The sequence below is a fragment of the Silurus aristotelis genome, assembly GCF_946808225.1.
Source record: "Silurus aristotelis genome assembly, chromosome: 25".
In the NCBI taxonomy this organism is placed as follows: domain Eukaryota; kingdom Metazoa; phylum Chordata; class Actinopteri; order Siluriformes; family Siluridae; genus Silurus; species Silurus aristotelis.
In genome coordinates, this window is record NC_139598.1 from 1788412 (window position 1) to 1806899 (window position 18488).

Sequence of the window (18488 nt, forward strand, 5' to 3'; positions counted from 1 at the left end):
GTGTCCAGGCCATCGAAAAGCTTAAAAAAAAAAAAAAAAAAAGGGTCTCTGATGTAACATCACAAACTCCACACTCCTGCCCTGGAGTCGCTACAGAAGCGGTCGCTGTGTACGAAGAAACGCACAATTACACAAGCCGCACATTTCGTAATAGAATTCGGTTCCTAACGTTTCGCTCTTATGAAACCTCGTTTATACATTGATTCTGACCGAACGCAATCTCGAAGCAATTAAAACTCCTCTCTAGGTTCTCTGAAACCAGTTGTCTGGACAACCTTTTGAATGATTAATTGATTCTCAATAGCACAAATAGGCACAGTGAAACATTTCAGCTCAGGTCTATTAAAAATGTTTTCCGAGAAAACAGCCAAATAATTTCCCAATGCATGACCGAGCCGTCTTACGATTAATATCTTTCGCTGATAAACAACACTTAGCTTTGGGGTTTGTTCGCTGGCTATTGTACGAGGTACGCTCATCCTCCTGTCGCCGTATTTTACCCCACTTTAGCAGCCGCAATTACGGGGTAATATAAAGTGGATTTGCATCACATGTGAACGAGGTCGGCCGCAGATCTTAAATTATTCTCGCGCACAGTTATTGCTGAGTATCCGTTTTCATGGTCCTAATAAAACACAATACAACCGGACTTGTCAAATGGTTTAAATATCACACAGAAACAAACTGTCTACAATTTTACAAAACATTAATATATTCGAGGATATTCTAAATCAGCAAATTCCTGGTTGTTTTCTCAAGACCTATATTGAAATATGGTATTTTTCTTTTCCCTTTTATAGAACTCTTTGGCATAAGCCCAAGGTGATCTGAACCTCAAGTCCGGAGATTTCTGATTTATGAGGTTTAAACTTACCATGCTTGGGGAACGCTTATCCACGGCCTGCAAAAATCTAAATGTTTGTGGCGTCGTGTAACGTATTATACCCCCGGACCAACATCCAGCACACTCCCTACATGTCAGGAAACCGCTGGCAAAAGAGTGCAGTCCTATTTATAAAAGAATTCTCTCGAACCTTATTGAGGAGGTGTGTTAAGAGTGCCAGAAGAACAAAAGCAGAAAAAAATACGACGCCAACAGATAAATCTTTTCAAACAGCCTTTTCTTGAGCACTCTGAAATCAGGCCGAGTGTTGTTGGTGGCAAAAAGGCTCATCAAGGACAATATGGGGCACACTTGTGTCTTTGATGGATAATTGTTCTGGATTAGCATTTGGCAAACAACCAAGAGCCGGAACTCATCGGGGACCAATCATTTTCGCTAACGCTCCGTCTCTGGGCATCCCTCATCATGCCAGCATGCCAGGGGCAGAGACGAGGGGATTCCCAAAGCGGGTGGCCTGAGGGGCGTACCCCTCTCCCTCGACCCAATCAGGCATCCATCTGACAGCGCAGAGGGGGAACACGGCACAGTGCCAGGCTGCCAAAACAATGCATCTGAAGGCACCAGGGACCCCTCTTCACCTGTCAAATGGAGCCCCAATTCCCATGGAGCGTGTTTATTCACTCCCCCTGCAACCTGACATAGGGACTTATTTATTTATGCTGACTTCAATGATTACAAAACACCTCCTCTCGCCCCTCTGTATTCGGCCTGTCTCCTGACAACAGTAGGAGTTTCCGCTGCGACAAACCAGACTCATTAGCAGTGTTCGGAAACAAGGTGAGTTTTGCGTCCGCTTCCATTCGGCCAGTTCCAACTCGCTCCCGAAAGAGAAGGAAAAGGGAAAATCAGTTCATCCATAACCAAGAACAAATTAGAGCATTCTGTGCAAACATGCTCTTTTTTTCCTGTCATTAACCATAAAAAACCCGCCTAATGAACACGTACCTAAAATAAGCTGTGGCATAATTGCCCTGGAGCCGTGTAACCACCGCAACTATTTCCTAATAACATGGTGCGGTGAAATGAAAACTGTATCTGTATCTAAACGCATCAGCATTTTCTGCCTTCACACTTTCCTTTATCCCGTAAAGATCCCCTTTGAGAAAGAGCGGTGTTACTCCGCGACCCTGCGACTCGAGGGGGAAAAAAGGACAAGCAACAAAGCTGGTTTTGTTCCTCAAAGCATTTTAAACACATACCAGCCTCACTTGGATGCCAGCCAGATATACCATTCCATCAATACTGACACCCCGCAAACACATGTTACCAGTAAGCGCCTGAAGAAATAAATGAAATGCTATATCATATATGCTGCTGGCAACCTGAGCGAGATTCTTGAGCGAGAGGTATGCCTTCCCCTGCATTCCATTTCCAAGCTCTTTCACAAGGCCACTGTCTTCTCGCCGAAAAGCATGCGACGGCTCTGAAAAAGCGCCTCGTTCGGCCCCTTGCTCTCCCCCTGCCTATACAAATCCAAAGGAATGTATCAAAGGGCTCCAAATTGCTTGAGCTATTTGTTTTTTTTTTTCTTTGCAAAATCCATCAGGGATGTCACATGTAATTGTGGCTTTGGGTATTCAGGCCAAGGCAGGGCCTTATTGGTGAGCAGCTTAGAGGTCATGTAACAATAATAATCATCCTAACAAATGGAGGCCAAAAAAGAGTAAACAAATTAGCACAATGAGTCTTTCTGCGGCGTGAGATTTCTCAAGAGGAGTGATGGAGCAGTTCACGACACACCCTCTGGTCTCTCCAAAAAAATGCCCAGTCCATAACTATATCTATCCACAATGTGTTATTTAGGAAGCTCAGGTTTATGAGCTAACGTACGAGCCTAATCCAGAACAGTGACGGACTGGACCACTGTATGTTTCGTATGGACTAATGTTGTCACGTGACTAAAAGTGCACATTAGATACTTTATTCCCAGCTGATTGTTTTCCACTTCACACATGCATTTCATGTTCTATTATATCGCGTGATCCATTTATTACATTACTTCCGTGTATGTGCACCGTGTATGTGCGCGTGTTTCGACTCCTCCATCTGCCCAGAGGCCAGACTGTGAGAAATGTCTTTTAACGATTCGAAAACGCTGATTGATCTGCGGCACGATATTTCATCGATTGCTGTTAGCGCCGATCCTCGCTCTCTCTCTCTCTCTCTCTCGCTCGCTCGCTCGTTCGCTCCTGCAGTAAATACAGCTGTGGGCTTTGGGAACGAAGCATCCGGCAACTTCACACATACCTCACCAGCAGTAATAGCACACGCCAGAGAGAGACGGAGAGGGAAATGTTTTCACAGGGAGCTAATGTTGTTGATCTGGTATGTGTCATTAGGCCTGGGATAGTGGGTATGAAGTAGGATCTCTCGTGCCTGCTTCGTGAACATGGTGGAAAATGAAAATGGAGAAAATGCGCGCGAAAAAAAAAAAAAAACGTTCTTGCTGCTGTCACACACTGGCCTTCTGTGTACAAAGACTAAAAGACTAGCATGCAGTGGCATTCTCTGGTCACATGCTCAAGAAGGGCAAAAACTGTCTTCTGCTGAAATTCAGGTCAGGAGGTCAGCTCTGTATTAGCATGAACTTCAATGCAAAAAAAAAGAAATGGCATTGACAATATATCAGGATGTTCCTGAGAATCATTTTCTGCACAATCTCTGCATTATGTTCGTTTTCTAAAGAAGCTACAGTACACGAAATCAAATTCTAATCACAGCGATAGGAATGATGCACCGGAATCTACTTTCAGTGTAAGCATGAGCGAGAGAATTGCATCTGCATATCACCTCTTGCCTCAATAGTTGATATGGAAGATTAAGGAGCGGTGCTTAATCTTCGCCCGCTAATCCTTCCTACTGCGAACGCAGACACGAGTGTTCGTCCGCTCTTCAAATTGCCTTAAAAGAAAGCAAACTGGCGACGAAAATGGAGGCGTATTTATATTACGGTGATTTAAAATCTGTCGCCTGGACACTTATTTCCCATTAAATCCACTGACCTCACCATTACCCTTAAAAGCTTTGCTTGTCTTCAGCAGGAAGTGAAGAAGTCCAGAGGCTCCAGCGCCTGTGCACTTCAGCCTCTTCTTTCCATGATTTAATTCATCATCAAGTTCAGCCAGATCAGCATAGCATGGACCTGACCTCCTCAGCTAGCGTGGTTGGAAAAGGCTAATTACCGGGCTAAACTCGAACTGAAACAGGGACGATCTATATTGCCTTCTGGACCTAAGAGAAATATAACTACATTGATGAGGGGTCAAATTTGTTATTTGGTATCCTTAACCCGGTAAAACAGTTCTGTCTTTATTTCTTATAAATACATTACGAGTATTGTATAAACATTATAATGTGGTCTAAACAGATCCAGATATAGGATAATATTATTATTATCTTTTAAGAAAGCTTGCCAAAAAGGTTCCTGGGGTATCTAAAGGAAAAAGAACGAGTGGGAAGATTTTATTTCCGTGCCTGCCTATGTGATCAGATATGAATAAAAAAGAAAGTCAACCTTGAGAAACGTGATGCGTTTATAATGCATTAATCCTCAGTAACTGCCTGGTCAGGGTCACAGGCTACTAGTTTATTTATATTTCAGGAAAATAGAACCGCATAGATTTGTTAGAAAAGACAGCGTGGGTACAAACAGCAATAATAACCGAGTGAGAGGGATGAAAAATAAGAATGTGGACAGATCCGTATTTGAGATTTGAAAGATGATATAGTGGTGATGTAGCTGAGGCTGAGGAACTGTCAGAGCCAAATTTCACACCCCATGGTGGTATTTCTACGTCTGGAAGAAAAACACGTCGATTTTAATCCAGAATTCGGTTTTATTCCGAAAACCAAACAGATACAGAGCTCTGAAGTCTTTATATTTTATAGGTACAGGACCTTCGAGTGTGAATGTCGACTTTTTTTCCACCTTGTGTATCTGATAAGCTTGCGACTGAGCCCCGCCCAGGGACTGTGCGCTTCTTCCTATTCATGCTTTTAAACACTGAAGCCTTTCATATCCCATCTGCCTTCAACACAGCACGGAGGTGGCTCCCTGATTTGCAACCTATTAGAGCAAGCGAAGAGCAGGGGGGTGGGAAGTAGAGTTTCGGCGTGGTGGTGGTGGTGGGGGGGTTAAAAGAGTGGCAAGCAGGAGCATCAGGATCAGGAGGGGGAACACATTTAAAGAGCTCTTTTTCCTCCTTTCCTCCTCTTAGCCCTCGACGAGAGCAGCTCTTAAAGGCAGAGCTTTGCATATTGCGCTAAGAAAGCTACAGGAAACAAGCCTTTGAGGGCAACTGCTTTTAACCCTGGCTTTCTCAAAAGAGCCTAGGCAAATAGCACACAGACCAACAAGAACACACACACACACAGACACACACACACACACTCACTCATTAATATGCATTCATGGAAACGAGGATCTCTGAAGTAACAAAGTGAGCCAATACAACCGGAAGCTCAGAGTTTAGACCTGTAAAATGGAGGACACTATTTGAGAGTGTGTGTGTTTTTTTCATTGAAAAGCTTTAGTCATAATCCACATACCAAAGTCCACTCAACATACCACAGACCACTTTGAAGATGTTTTCCTTTGTTCCTTGTCGACGAACGGCAGAAACAAAAAAAACCCCACCTTAAATACGCAAACCGAACACTCGAATCGGTCCGAATCAGCATTAATTAAACGTCTGTTTTTGTGTAGCGGCTAAATGCTAAGCTAGCTCGAATTCATTTTTTTTGCCACAAAGGCAAATTGGGTTTTTATTTTATGTCATATTGTTATTATTACCTTTATTTGTGATGCAGTCTGAAGTCAGGAGATGCTCAGAAATGTTACCGCGTTTAAATGGAGAGTTACAGAAGGCCTGAAGTGTTTCGTGACTGATGGACCAGGCAGTGTACGACCGCACATGTGAAGTAACCCGGCAAAAAAAAAAAAGGTCTGGTCGGGTTAAAGCCATACTTTTTTTGCTGCCAAACCACATTGCACTTTAAACAATTTCAACTTCCCACTAAAAAAATTAAAATTTTAATCAAATGAAATTCATGCACTAACGCTTCATTAGAGGTTCTGTGTCCGTATTCGGATCCCGACCTTCCTGCACACCACCACCCCTTTTTAAAACTCCAATATTTCAACAAGCGAATTCAGCCAAACTCATGAATGTAATCCCAAAACAAGTGAGTGGAACTTCTATCAGGTCTATTTCTAAGCATTAAGGATTACTAGTAGCGGTCTAATCCTGCTGAACCTAAGGGAGGTAAATCGTATTGTGTTGGAAATCCTGGCTGGGGAAGAACAGGAGGCTAAATGGGTTCTTTGCTCTGTAATCGAATATCACACACTACTCATCTATTCAGCCAGCACCTAATGTTTAAAACCAATTACTGGAGGTATGCTGTCTGGCATTTGGTCTGCGATAATGTATGCAAAAACTGTCACCCGTGACTGTTGTTCTGCTTTGACTATGCACCGTCTCAGACCATGGAGTTATTAAATATTATCAATAAATATCGATGCGTATATTGATCACATTCACACCCTTTCAGTTCTTTTCAATAAGTGAATGGCTTCATCATGGTCTAAGTTTTTAGACAAAAACACACACACACACACACACACACACACACGTGGGCCAGAACTGAACCAGAAGAAGGAGCTCATGGGAATTGGTGATGTGCAGACATATGTTTATTGTCCAATAATCCTTTCCAGGCAGGAGTCCTACATTTGCGCCCACCTCTGCGTCTGGAGACTTAAAACAAAGCTAATTACCTTCTCTACTTTTTTTTTTTTCCTAAACCAAGAGTATCATATTATTGCAATTCAACTCCTTTCAGTGCCGACCTTATCAGCGCTTGATGAGTCATCCTTTGTTAAGCTGGCTCTCAAATCCCAGAAGAATTGAACAGGGTGGGTAAAGGAGGGGGGAAAAAGACCCAAAAAACGAATGAAAGGGGAGGGAAGGGGGGGGGGGGGGGGGGGGAAATGACAAACTTCTGCCACTCTTTGTTTTGAGGCAGTGTGACGCTCCTTTTTTGGTTTTGCCCCCCCCTTTCACCGTCCATCGTCCTCCGTTCCTCCACCCCCTGCTGTTGCTCCCATACCTGTCAGCCTCAATAGCCTTCACAGTGGCTGCACACAGACAAATGGGCTGACCTGGCCAGCCTGGATGACCCCAGGGCCAGCAGAAAGATCACGTCTGGTTATTAATATCAGAGCGTTCTTTAACTCAAGAATGTAGTACGAGAATCCAGAGGTGGAGTGGGCTTCCGTTAAGTGCTGAGTCGCTTGTGTTGTCACTCAGCACTCGCTGGAGCTTGAATGTAGAGATGATGTAAAAGGCAAAAAAAAATACGACGGGGGCAAATATCAGAAATTCCTATTCCTATTAATATCTATGAGAATTATAAAGAGAGGCAGCAAGGAAAGGCCCGGCCAAAGCCTGTGGCTTTTTGTGTTTTCGCAGCCGCACTCGTCTGTCTTTATGCTTTAATTATAACCTCCTCCCCCTCTCCATGCACCCTCCCACTGACAGATTCCCATTGTAATCCCGGCGCAGGTGAAAGATGAGAGTGTTTGAATAATCTGGTCGCTCCAGTGGGCAGGAGGAAGAGGGAGGGCACACGTGTGTTTATGCATGCAAACATAATCGCGCCTTGATCCGACCCTGCATGGACATCAGCTAGTGTCTTTTTATACTCGCTGCTTTTCCCCAAAAAAAAGCTTAAAAAAAAAAGACAAAAAATAATAATTGACAGGCTGTTGGAAAGCCCTGGAAACCACCGGAGCAGGTGTGTACGTCGTACAGGAAAAGTCTCCGGTCCTCGCACTATACGCTACGACTTTTTAATGCAAATACATTTGACTCCATGTCCTCATCGGCGTGGAGCCGAAATGACAGTCCAATAATTATAGCTGCATATATATGGGACATTTGATTTTCAAATGAGAGGGACGTGGGCTTGACCTTCAGTAATGAGTGTGGTATAACGCCGTGGACTTAATAACGTGCCTATCAACTGGCGGCCATCTTGATTTTTTATTTTTTTTAAATGAGGTTTTGGGAAAGGATACGACGCCCTTGTAGAGAAAAAAAAAACCACTGGAAGAGAAAAAATCTGATAAATCTGAAATTTCTCCAATTTCTCCATCTCCCTTTTTTCTCCCCCTATTCACCCCTCCTTCCTGCTCGCCCTTTCTCTCTGCGCTCTCTCCTCTTTTAATTTCCCCTCTCATTTCCCTGCCCCGACCAATGATGTTGCCATCCGTATCATGGATAATGAGATGGGCTATCTGCTGCTCCCCGGGGACAGGACTGTGGAGAGCCAGTGGCCCTTTCTACCAGAAAAGATGAGCAGTGGATGTGCCAGGGTCCCGATGGTCTTGGAAATGGAAGAGAGAGAGAGAGAGAGAGAGAGAGAGAGAGAGAGAGAGAGAGAGAGAGAGAGAGAGAGAGAGAATGAGAGAGAGAAGACGAGGAGGAGGAGGAGGAGGAGAAGAGAAACGAGGAAACAGAAGACAAATACAAATATGGGTATAATGTGGTGGCCTCCAGACAGACACAGCAGTCCAGTTCACCTGTGAGCACTTCATAACTCCTGGCTGGGGTGCACCAAGATCCGAAGAGATAAAAAGAGAAAAACAGATAGAACGAGAGAAAGAGCGGGAGAGAAAGAAAGAGAGAGGCCCAGCTGATGAACAGGTGCGGTTTGGTATTTGAGTTTCCTCGCTCACACTCCGACTCCGACACACTGACCATGAACATTCTTGGCTCTAAATGACCCAAATGCCCAGTGCAAATCCTCTCTTTGGAGAAACACACATTTCCTGCCATTTCCTAACCGAGCGTTACGCTGCCTTTGAATGGTCATGACAGATTTATAATCGCACCACATCTGCATTTATTTGAGTGTTTATTATTAATAATTATATCATGACTATATATCATTATTATAGGCTCAATCCAAACAGTAACAGATTCTATATATATATATAATTTTTGCAGTATTTCAAACCTATGAGAATCCAGAGCCAATTTTCCTTCATGTATTTACCTTTAAAAAAAAAAAAAAAAAGTCAGCTTGTGCTAATAGCGTTTTATTCTCTATTTTGATCTCTTTTGAAAATATGCAGAAGCCATTTATTTTTTTCCCGTTTTGTATCTTCAGTCCTTTTTAAATCATAAAGATATTTATTATTCCAGGTCCATGTGGAAATGTCGTCAACGCTTTGTTCTTTTCTCTGCCTGGCCAAACGACCCAATCCCATGTGCCTTTCACCTTTAAACATAAAAAGAGAGGTGTTTTTTTCTGGTCAAATAAAGAAGTCTCTATTTTTTTAAGCTTTACTACCATATGTCTATGAGTGAAATTTTCTAATTTCTGCCAAACGCATTAAAGTCTGCATCTGTAAAACACATTTCCCCCCTCCTGGCATAAAAAAATGGAGGCAGGCAAGAGTGCAGGACGAATCGACTACTTAGGGTTTAAAAAAAATGTATAAATAAAAAGAAAAAAATCACTTTCAAGTCTTGATTCGAGGTCTTTCTCCTCAAATCTTCTGCTCTGGAAATAAAGCTCTGATTAGATTACTTCATTATTTTCTTTCTTTCTTTCTTTTTTTTTTTTTTGGTCAAAATGAAAGAGCAGGCTTTGTGGCGCTGCGGCTGGATCTATCGTCACGTGAACGCAAAACAATGGCAGCATTTTAATCCCCACAACAGCCACCTGCATTTAGAAAGGAACAGGTTGGAAAAAAAAAAAAGTATTACTGTTATGGTCGGACTCATTATTTTAAAAACATCACTATAAATTAAATTTCACTACCAGACACCGCGTAAGCGTTTCAGCTTTATCTGGGATTGCTGGAATCGTCATCCGATGCCTGGTTAATTATATTTAATGCCGCCGACTTAAAAAAAAAGGAAAAAAAATCTCCACGACGCGCTCCCGTGTACACGAGCGTGCAAAAGAACTGCAGCCGCAGCCATGTCTATGCATGCGGCAGCAACCACATGCTGTTGAGCTCATGACTAAGCTAGGCCTTTCTCACCTCCTAATCTTCAGTCTACTTGTCTTCCTACATGATCTCCAATGCTCTTTGTTACCATGGAATCCTTTTTTGTTTGCTTAGAGAATTAGTGCAGCCCTTACGAGGAAAAAAAAAAGAGAGAGAGAGAGAGAGAGAGAGAGAGAGGGTGGTGGGGGTGAAAAAAAAAAAAAAGTTTGAAATTGCTGAGGATTTCAAAACATTCCCATGGACAGGGTTTTTAATGCCAGGCTTCGAAAAATTCCACATGCGGATCTTTCAGGGCTTCATTTGGCTCACGCTGACTTCACTCGTCAGAGGATTTGCTCTTTGTTGCTCAGTTACTAACGCCACATCACCAACACCGAGTGAATGCATGAAGAAAGTGATTCTTATTTTACTTTCTCTCTCTCTCTCTCTCTCTCTCTCTTGTATTTTATTTTTTTTTAGGTGCAGTCTTATGGATAAATGAATATTCTTGGAAAGGCCTCTTTGTGTATTTCTCTTTTTCGGTGTACCCTGTTAAAAGGCCCCTCGGAGACGCTTTCGTTATGAGGCAGGGTAATAAAATCGTATTTCATTATTACGATTACAGACCTGCCAATTCCAGGCGCAGTCTAGCCATTGTCAGTCGCTAAATTAACTTTTTATAAATATACAGCCGAAGGGGGGGTTCGGCTCATGCGCACGTTTTTGCCAAAAGTGACGAAGGCTGGTCGATAGATCATCATTACGTTAATATGGTTTATCCAGAGAAGTCCACTAATGAGTCTGGGATGCAGTGTAGGTCTATGATTTCAGGATATCAGTATTATTGTTTCAGGCAATCACACCAGGCCAGTAAGTCAACACCCAAAAGCACTTAAGCACAGGATGAAACTACAATGGCCTCGGTCTTAAGCACTACCACCCCCGAACTGGATCATCTATCCTATATTTTTGCCCTGCGAATACTATCCAAATGATTCATACGGCGGCTTTTTGACCAAACCTCCACTGAAAATAATCACAACCCAGAGAGACTTTTCAGTGAGCCTTCCCACAACTAGTCATCTTCTTAAGTCATCTCATGAGAGCTTTCCTAATTCCGAGGTGACAAGGCAGAATTTCGAAATGGTACAGATTCGGAAAAGACAAAATAGCAGCCTGGCTTGCTGCTCCATATTGATATTTCTGACACGAAACTCAATTAGGTTTGATTTTTCAAAAGGCATCATGTAAATAGGCTGACTGGTATGTCCCTGGCCTGGGGCGTCTTTACAGGAAAGGGAGAAGGAAAACTGGGAAAGGGTGATGGCAGAGGAGCAAATCAAATTTACAGCTCGCTTAATGACATTTGACATCATAAAAACAAAGGTGCTGGAAAACAAATATCCCCGTATTTACCTGTGCTTGACCACAGGCACTGAATCAGCGCTCTGTCTCAGGCCACTGCGCTAGCCACCGTCCATTTAGCTCGGCTACATTATGAGGTGTAATGGAGAAGGATAATGTACATACGCTGGTTTGCATTTAGCAAAGCAGCCCACGGCACGGATTGTGGGTTGGGTTGAGCATGCGGACACTCACACACGCACTCACGATCACACAGGAACTTGCTCAGACACTCACACACAGATTAGAGATATCAGATCAGTAACGCTCGGGTTGAAAAGGCCCTGACCTTGTAGAGCTTGAGCGCTGCCTCGTGCCTCTGGTTGGTGGTGTGTAGCCGCAGCTTCTCCACGCTGTTGCTGTAGTAGTCGCAGGCGTTGCACTTGAGGTGCACGGGATTGCCGATGGCGATGCACTTGAGGCGCCACTGGTTGGCCTTGCCTCCTTCTTTGATGTGGGCGACCAGCTGGTACTTCTGCATGTGCTTATCAGTCTTGCAGTGGAGCTGGAAGTTGGCCTTGAGCTGCGTGTTGTAGTTGCACAGCTTGCACTGATACACGTCGCCCATCACGGCCCTCCACTCGTCTTCTGGGAGCAGGCGTTCGGCCGCCACGTGTGCGTTCAGAGTCTCCAGGCTGTCCGTGGTGAACTTGTTGCACACGGCGCACTGGAAAAGTTTCAGCAGCGGGTCACTGATGCAAGGCGACAGCTCTCCGGCGGAGAGGATAGACAAGTCCTCTGCCATTAGCTGACCACTCGCGAGACGCAGTTCTGACGGGAGCTCGTTATTTACTGCAGGGAAGGACAGAAGGGTAGAGGTGGACAAAGGTAGATGTTTTAGAGAAACTGGAGTAGGGCACCCACACAAAAGGATTTGCTAAAATAAAACCCTGGTGAGGAGTAGTGGACTGTATAAAGCCTTAACTATAAAAAGCCATAATAGGATTGAATCAGGATCAATTACAATCATCCCTTTCAACTTCTAACCCCACCCCACCCCCCCTTTAGATAGCTTTAATTACTCCTACTGGGCATGTGGTACCTGAGTATGTTCTGTATTTTTTCTACCGAGAGAAATCTGCTATAAAATAAGCACAGAACATCATCTAACATGTGGCTAATTGTACATTTCTTTGATCCTTGCTCATTTTTACAAGTCGAATACATAATTTCTCAATGTGCTACAAAAGAAATTCAATAACTGCACAAGTTTAATATCTGAATCTTTTTGTAGACCGTATGTAGCGATCTGAGTTGAAATATGAGCGTATGTGTGGCTGCTTTTTGAATAAAGGACAATGAAATGACAGAAACAATAGACTGTGACAGGCTAATATATGTGCCAGCTCATGCTAAGAGGAAAGGTAAAGACATGCAGAGAGGCATTTGTTTTCAGCATTGAGAATTCAGAGGCTGCAGCTGCTCGGTCATGACCTGCAGCTCTGGAGTGGGGGATAAAAGAGTGAGAAAGCTGCTGTCAGGTCATTGTGAAAGTTCCAGGGGAAAACTACTCCATACTGTTGGTTTTTCGATAAGGTCTTTCGGCTCAGGGATGGGAGATGGAGATGGATTAAGCTGACTTAAAAAAAATTAAGAATGAAAGATTAAGAATAATTCCCATGAGGCAGGTCATACTCGCTTTTAATCAGCGACTGGGTTTGGGAAAAAAAAGATACAATAAAGGGTGGAGTGATAAAGGCAGTACGAGTGAGAGGGCCAGGAATAGAGGGAAAGAGAGACACAGAGACAAAGACAAACAAAACCAATGAACAAAAAATATTTACTCACCCAGCCCTGGAGCAAGAGCTGTGGCACCACTGGGATCCATTTGGAAAGGGTTGATCATCATTTGAGGATCAGAATGGTTGTCCAGTTTCATGCCGGTCAGGCCAATGTTCTGCGCAAGGTAGTACTGGTAGAGCTCCGCTTCGGCTGGTGCCAGGCCCAAGTGAAGGTTGTGCTGGATCTGCTTCATGTTCTGCTGCAGGAGCATCATGTTGTGCATGTGCTTCTCGCTCGTCATGTGGATGCGCAAATTCCGTGCCACGTTGGTTTCGTAATCACACACCTCACATCGCCAAGTGGGCTTCTGCTTGGGCTTGGACGGCGAGGGTGCACTGCAGCCACTCAGGCCGCCACTGGCAACGGGTGGAGCATGGTTGTAGGTCGGCTCTGAGCCGCCATTCTGCAGGTTTTGCACGTTATTTAGATGCTTGTCTGACTGCATATGGATGCTGAGGTTGCCTTTGGTGGTGGTGGAGTAGTTGCACACCTCGCAGCGGAAAGGCTTGTAACCGCATGTGTAACTCTCGCCCCGGGCAAGGCGCGGGTGAGCCTGCCCGGTGCGACAATACACACAAGAGCCGCCCGATTCGGGGTGCTTCTCCTTCATGTGGGCATCCAGTGTCTGCTGGTACTTGTAGTGCCAGTTGCACTTAGGGCACTTGAGCGTTTTGCAGGAATTCCTTGAGTGCATCATGGTCATGTGGCCGCCCAGAGAGCGGGAGGACCCGAGCACAGTGTCACATTTTGGGCACTCGATGCCGCTGCCAGGGGAACCCTCTGCAGGACCAGGAGTGCTGGGCGTACTGGGCGTGCCAGCATGCTGGTGCAGAGGACCCGGGCTTTCATCATCTCGTCGCATCAGGTCGAGGGGATGAGAGGGCGACGTGCCATCTCTGCCTCCGTTAGAGTCGCTGTAGTCCTTGCTGCCTCCGCTGCAGTTGACAGAGTCATTGCTGCAGTCCCTGCTGGCAGCAGCCTGTTTAGCCTTCTCTAGGTCATCGGGAACAGTCACAGAGGAAGAAGAGCTACCCCTTTCAGTTAATTTTAGCACACTGGATGATAAAGAAAAAATGCTTTGGTTTAAAAGAGGGAAATCTTTGCTACTGGTATTGTCCATTAGTTCATCTACGCCGTTATCGTCAAGCTCGTTTAAGTACATATCTTCGTCCTCCTCTGCATCAACTGCGTCTCCTGGTTCACTTTTGATAAAGAACTCCCCATTCGAATGCAAAGTGCTAGCGTTCTTCTGCCGCTCACAGTTGCTCTCCTGGTCCCTAGCCCCTGGAGATGAGCAATGGAGGGAAGCAGTGCCGACAGGAGACTTAAGTGCTGAGGTGGGTGTACCCCCAAGTGTTATCTCAGCCTTTGGCATTTGGGTACTCCTGGGCGACTGCTCTGCAGAGGAAGCTGAACTGGCACTTCCTTTTAAAAAGGCAAAACCAGCCTGCAAGGAATCGCCGTTCTCCACATGTAAGGCGTTCCATAGGCCACGGATGCCTGAATCAGGGCCCATGAAGTTTGCAGTAGAAAAGTGGGGTAACACAGAATTGGATTTTTTTGGTTCCAGAAAGCTTATAAGAGGTTCTTTGTCTTTGCCGATGCCCTGTATGATGGCAGAGACATATTTATTACTAAGGAGCTTCTGCTCCTCCTCGTTGATGGTCATCCGATGATCATGCACAGCATGAGTTACAAATGACCTACTATAACCAAATGACAGCTTGCACAAGAAACACATCAGGATGGGTTTCCTCTTCCCATCGCTTATGCAGCCGTCAAATTTGGACAAGTCCACATTGTTAGGAACATCTTTGGACACACAGGAGTTTTTGGCTGCGCCATCAATGGTAAGATAGTCTTTATCACTCTTGTGTCGGAGATCGTAGACACGGAAACTGTGCAACACAGGACCAATGCCTGCTAATGCTGAGGTATTTGGGAAAGCCTGATCGGCTGTAAATGGTTTCCCGAGGGATGAAGCAATGTGAAAAGTATTGATCACCTGTGGGTAAAAGGACATGGGGGCAGTGGCAGACTGCTCAGTTTTGTCCACGGCACCGGTTTGGGAGTTTGAAAACAGTGCTCGGGAAAACAGGCTTTTGACACCTGACTGGGCGTTCTGACCACTTTCTTTGGAGTCCTCAAGAATGAAAGCTGAGCCATCAGGCTGGTAAACTATCTCTCCTGTCAGGTTCTCCACATCGCTGTCCTCGAGGTCACTGACCTCGCTATCGTTTTCGTCCTTCAGAAGGGGAAGGCGGGCGTTCGGGCAGTGGTGCTCCATGTATTTTTGTAAACTTGAGAAAGAAGTGGCACATTCGTTGCAGGGAATTTCTTTAGTGGAGGTGCCCGGGGCGTTCGCTGCATTCTCCGTGCTCAATCCCAATGCAAACTCTCGCCGGATCTCGTCTGTCCTTAGGTTGTCGTCCGCAGGGTTGATTTCCTTGTCAGGCTCCATCCCAAGGACTTTCTCTGGCACCTCATTATCAAGATGTGGCGTTTCACGTAGCTTTGATATCTTCTGCCCATTTTCCTGCCATGAAAAAGAAGGGGAGTCACAGGTTTCCATGGCAATCGCTACATGGGGATCTCATTTCATCCAGGCTGTCAGGGACCTGCATGAAAAACATAAACAAATAGAAAAAAAACAAAGAGTTTAGAATGTGTATAGCGGTGAAAGATCACATCAGCACCTGTTTTGCCACGTAATCACGAGAACATCACTCCTGCACTTTTATTAAAAAACATCAACAAAAAACAACAAAAAGGGAGTCATGGCTAAAAAAAAAAAAAAACTTGTGTGCAAGAGGAAGTCCAAACTAAAATTCAAATCACCACCGGTTTGGTTCCTGTGTTGCTGATTTAATCAGCGTTCTCCTTCAGAAAGATCCAGCGGGTATTTAACAAGCCTTGATTACAAGCCCATCCAAATTCCAGCCCATGCACTGACCTAACATCCAGTCCAAACTCTAATAAATATTTTACACAAACACACACCCACACACACACACACTCCAATCATCCTTAGGGGACCGGCCAATGATTTAATTTTTTTTTTTTTCCTTTTTCTTTACTTGGCATCTTACAAAAAAAATAAATAAAAATCCTGGCACATAAGAAACACCATTTGAAATACCACTGTGATGTTATCAATCTTGGAAGGCTGCCCATCTTTCAACCGTCACTGCTTCAATCAGGCTCTCTCCAGGCTTTCACAAATCATACGTGCGCCTCACTGATGAAAATCTTTCAATCATTCTCTCTCTCTCTCTCTCTCTCTCTCTCTCTCTCTCTCTCTCTCTCTGCAGAGCTGGAATAACATATGATTCGTTCTTCAGGACCGGGAATGCAGATGTGGAGTCTGAATATCGACCCAGTGAGCTCGACATGTCAGGAAAACCGTCTCCATCATGTCGCAAAGATTCGCTGCCAGTCTCCAGACCGGTTCATTAAGGCTAATGTTAGCTAGGCTGGTGCTACATATTTCTGTCATATAGCATTCATTTATGTAATTAAAAACAAAAAAACAACAAATTGCCTGGTAATAAAAATGTAAAATAATAATAAAAGAATTTTGGAATAAATATTCTCAAACGTAGCTCCAAATCAAATTCATGTTTGGTTGTTGATTGTTGTCAGGATTCATTTCACAGAAGATGAATATGACGTGCTACTCAGGGGTGCAAAGAGAAATCTGACGGAAATGTAACGCGCCGTACACGATGCTAGCTTAGCCAGATCAAAAGAAATCAAGTAGAATAGTGTGATTTATAGTTTCATCTTATCCTTGTACTAAATTAGCGACCCTGAAAACGAGTTTGCCCCACCCATAAAAAACAAAACAAAAAAAACAGATGGGAGTAGGTGGGCATTTATACAATCCTGCAGGAATGTGTGTCTAAAAGCACGTTTGGCGGCGAAGCCGAGCCCAGATTACTGTGCTCTCCTGTGATCATTTGTGCATCTCCCCCTGTAAGATCACAAGGCACTATCACAGAGCCAGCAGCTGTGTCTTCAGAGCCTGTGGGTGCGGGGCAACGGCAAGTGTGTGTGTGTGTGTGTGTGTGTGTGTGTGTGTGTGTGTGTGTGTGTGTGAGAGAGCCATACAAAACACATTCGTGCCACGTTCGGTCTTAGGTGCATGTCATGAAAGACCTCCGCATAATGGACGACGTCTCACCGTCAGGAACGTGACGTGCGTCTGTTGTAGTACGAGTCTTTAGTTTGATCAAAAGTTACATGGAATTGTTAGCACATGCAACCACACACACGTATTTTCACGTGTTTTAACTCACAGGTGTCACTCACAGTACAGCTACGTCTTTTTCATTCTTTTATATTCGCTGATTTAGGGTCGTATATGAAGCACGTGTATGTGCATGTAAGTCATTTTCCCTCTATTTAGGGGAATTTCAACAAATAACTCATGATGACAAAAACATCTCGAAAGCCGCCTGTAGTCGTTCTCAGCCCCCTTCGCCACGTCTGTTCAATCCCGTGCACTTTTTCTTTCACCGTAACTCAACGTGTCCGCTAACGCCAAACCCAAACAAAGACACAAAGCCGTGCGCTAATGTGACGGAGAAAAAAAAAACTTCGATCAAATAACTTCCTTCTTCTGTAAGGTTTTTTTTTTTTTTCCTTTTATTAAGTTTTTTCAGGCGCGTTCAGAATTTATCCTTCTTTCGAAATGAAATAATAGCAAAAAAAAAAATCACTCCCAAGTGAGGTGACTTAACCGAAAGTTTTTCCTCCACTTTTCTTTTTTTTTCTTTCTCGCTCCTTTAAACCTACAAAGAGAAGCCTGGGAGGAAGAAGAAGAGGGGAAAAAATGAATACAAAGACCTTTCCCTCGGAACAGAAAGGACTCTGAAAACAATGAGGACAGGTCTGCCTGCATGGAGAAACAGTTTCTGGTTTTCCCATTGGAACAAAGCGACGGCAAACAGTGTTTCTACCTCAGGTTTTTAATTAAGACTGTCCCGGCCCCCTTCTCGCCACGGTCCGTGGAGACGCGGCCCTGTGAAGTGATTAAAAAGAATGTGATCTGATCAAGAGAGAGGAATAATGGGGCAGGAATGCTCGCTTCGTCGCAGTGCTAAGTTGTTGGGAAAAGAGGGTTGAGGGACTCTTTTGGCTATTGTTTTTCCCCACTGCCTCCCCCCTCAGTCCCCCTTTTCTCTTTTTTTTTAATTTAAAGAACTCACCAAGAATGAGCATTTTTATTTATTTCCACTTCTACGCTATGATTTTCACTTGCTCTTTTCTCCCCTCTCGCACATTCCTCTCGATTCGATCGGTCTTTATGTAAAGCGGGAACGCGGGTTAAAAAGTTAGCCCGCTAACGCGTGGAAAAAAAAAAAAAAGAAAAAAAAGGACGAAGAAGATCTT

At 44.3% G+C, this 18488-nt stretch overlaps 1 protein-coding gene across 3 annotated transcripts in view; it reads right to left on the bottom strand.

The window, feature by feature from the left end:
• The window catches only part of zfhx4 (zinc finger homeobox 4), a 75407-nt gene that overhangs the window by 42308 nt on the left and 14611 nt on the right, over window positions 1–18488 (bottom strand). For all 3 annotated transcript variants that reach the window (XM_083529365.1, XM_083529363.1, XM_083529364.1), the window contains exons 2-3: window positions 13101–15712; window positions 11602–12104 (exon numbers count right to left, since the gene is read on the bottom strand). In XM_083529365.1, coding sequence (XP_083385491.1) covers window positions 11602–12104; window positions 13101–15666 — 3069 coding nt within the window. In that variant the 5' untranslated portion in view covers window positions 15667–15712. The remainder of the gene's footprint in view (window positions 1–11601; window positions 12105–13100; window positions 15713–18488) is intronic.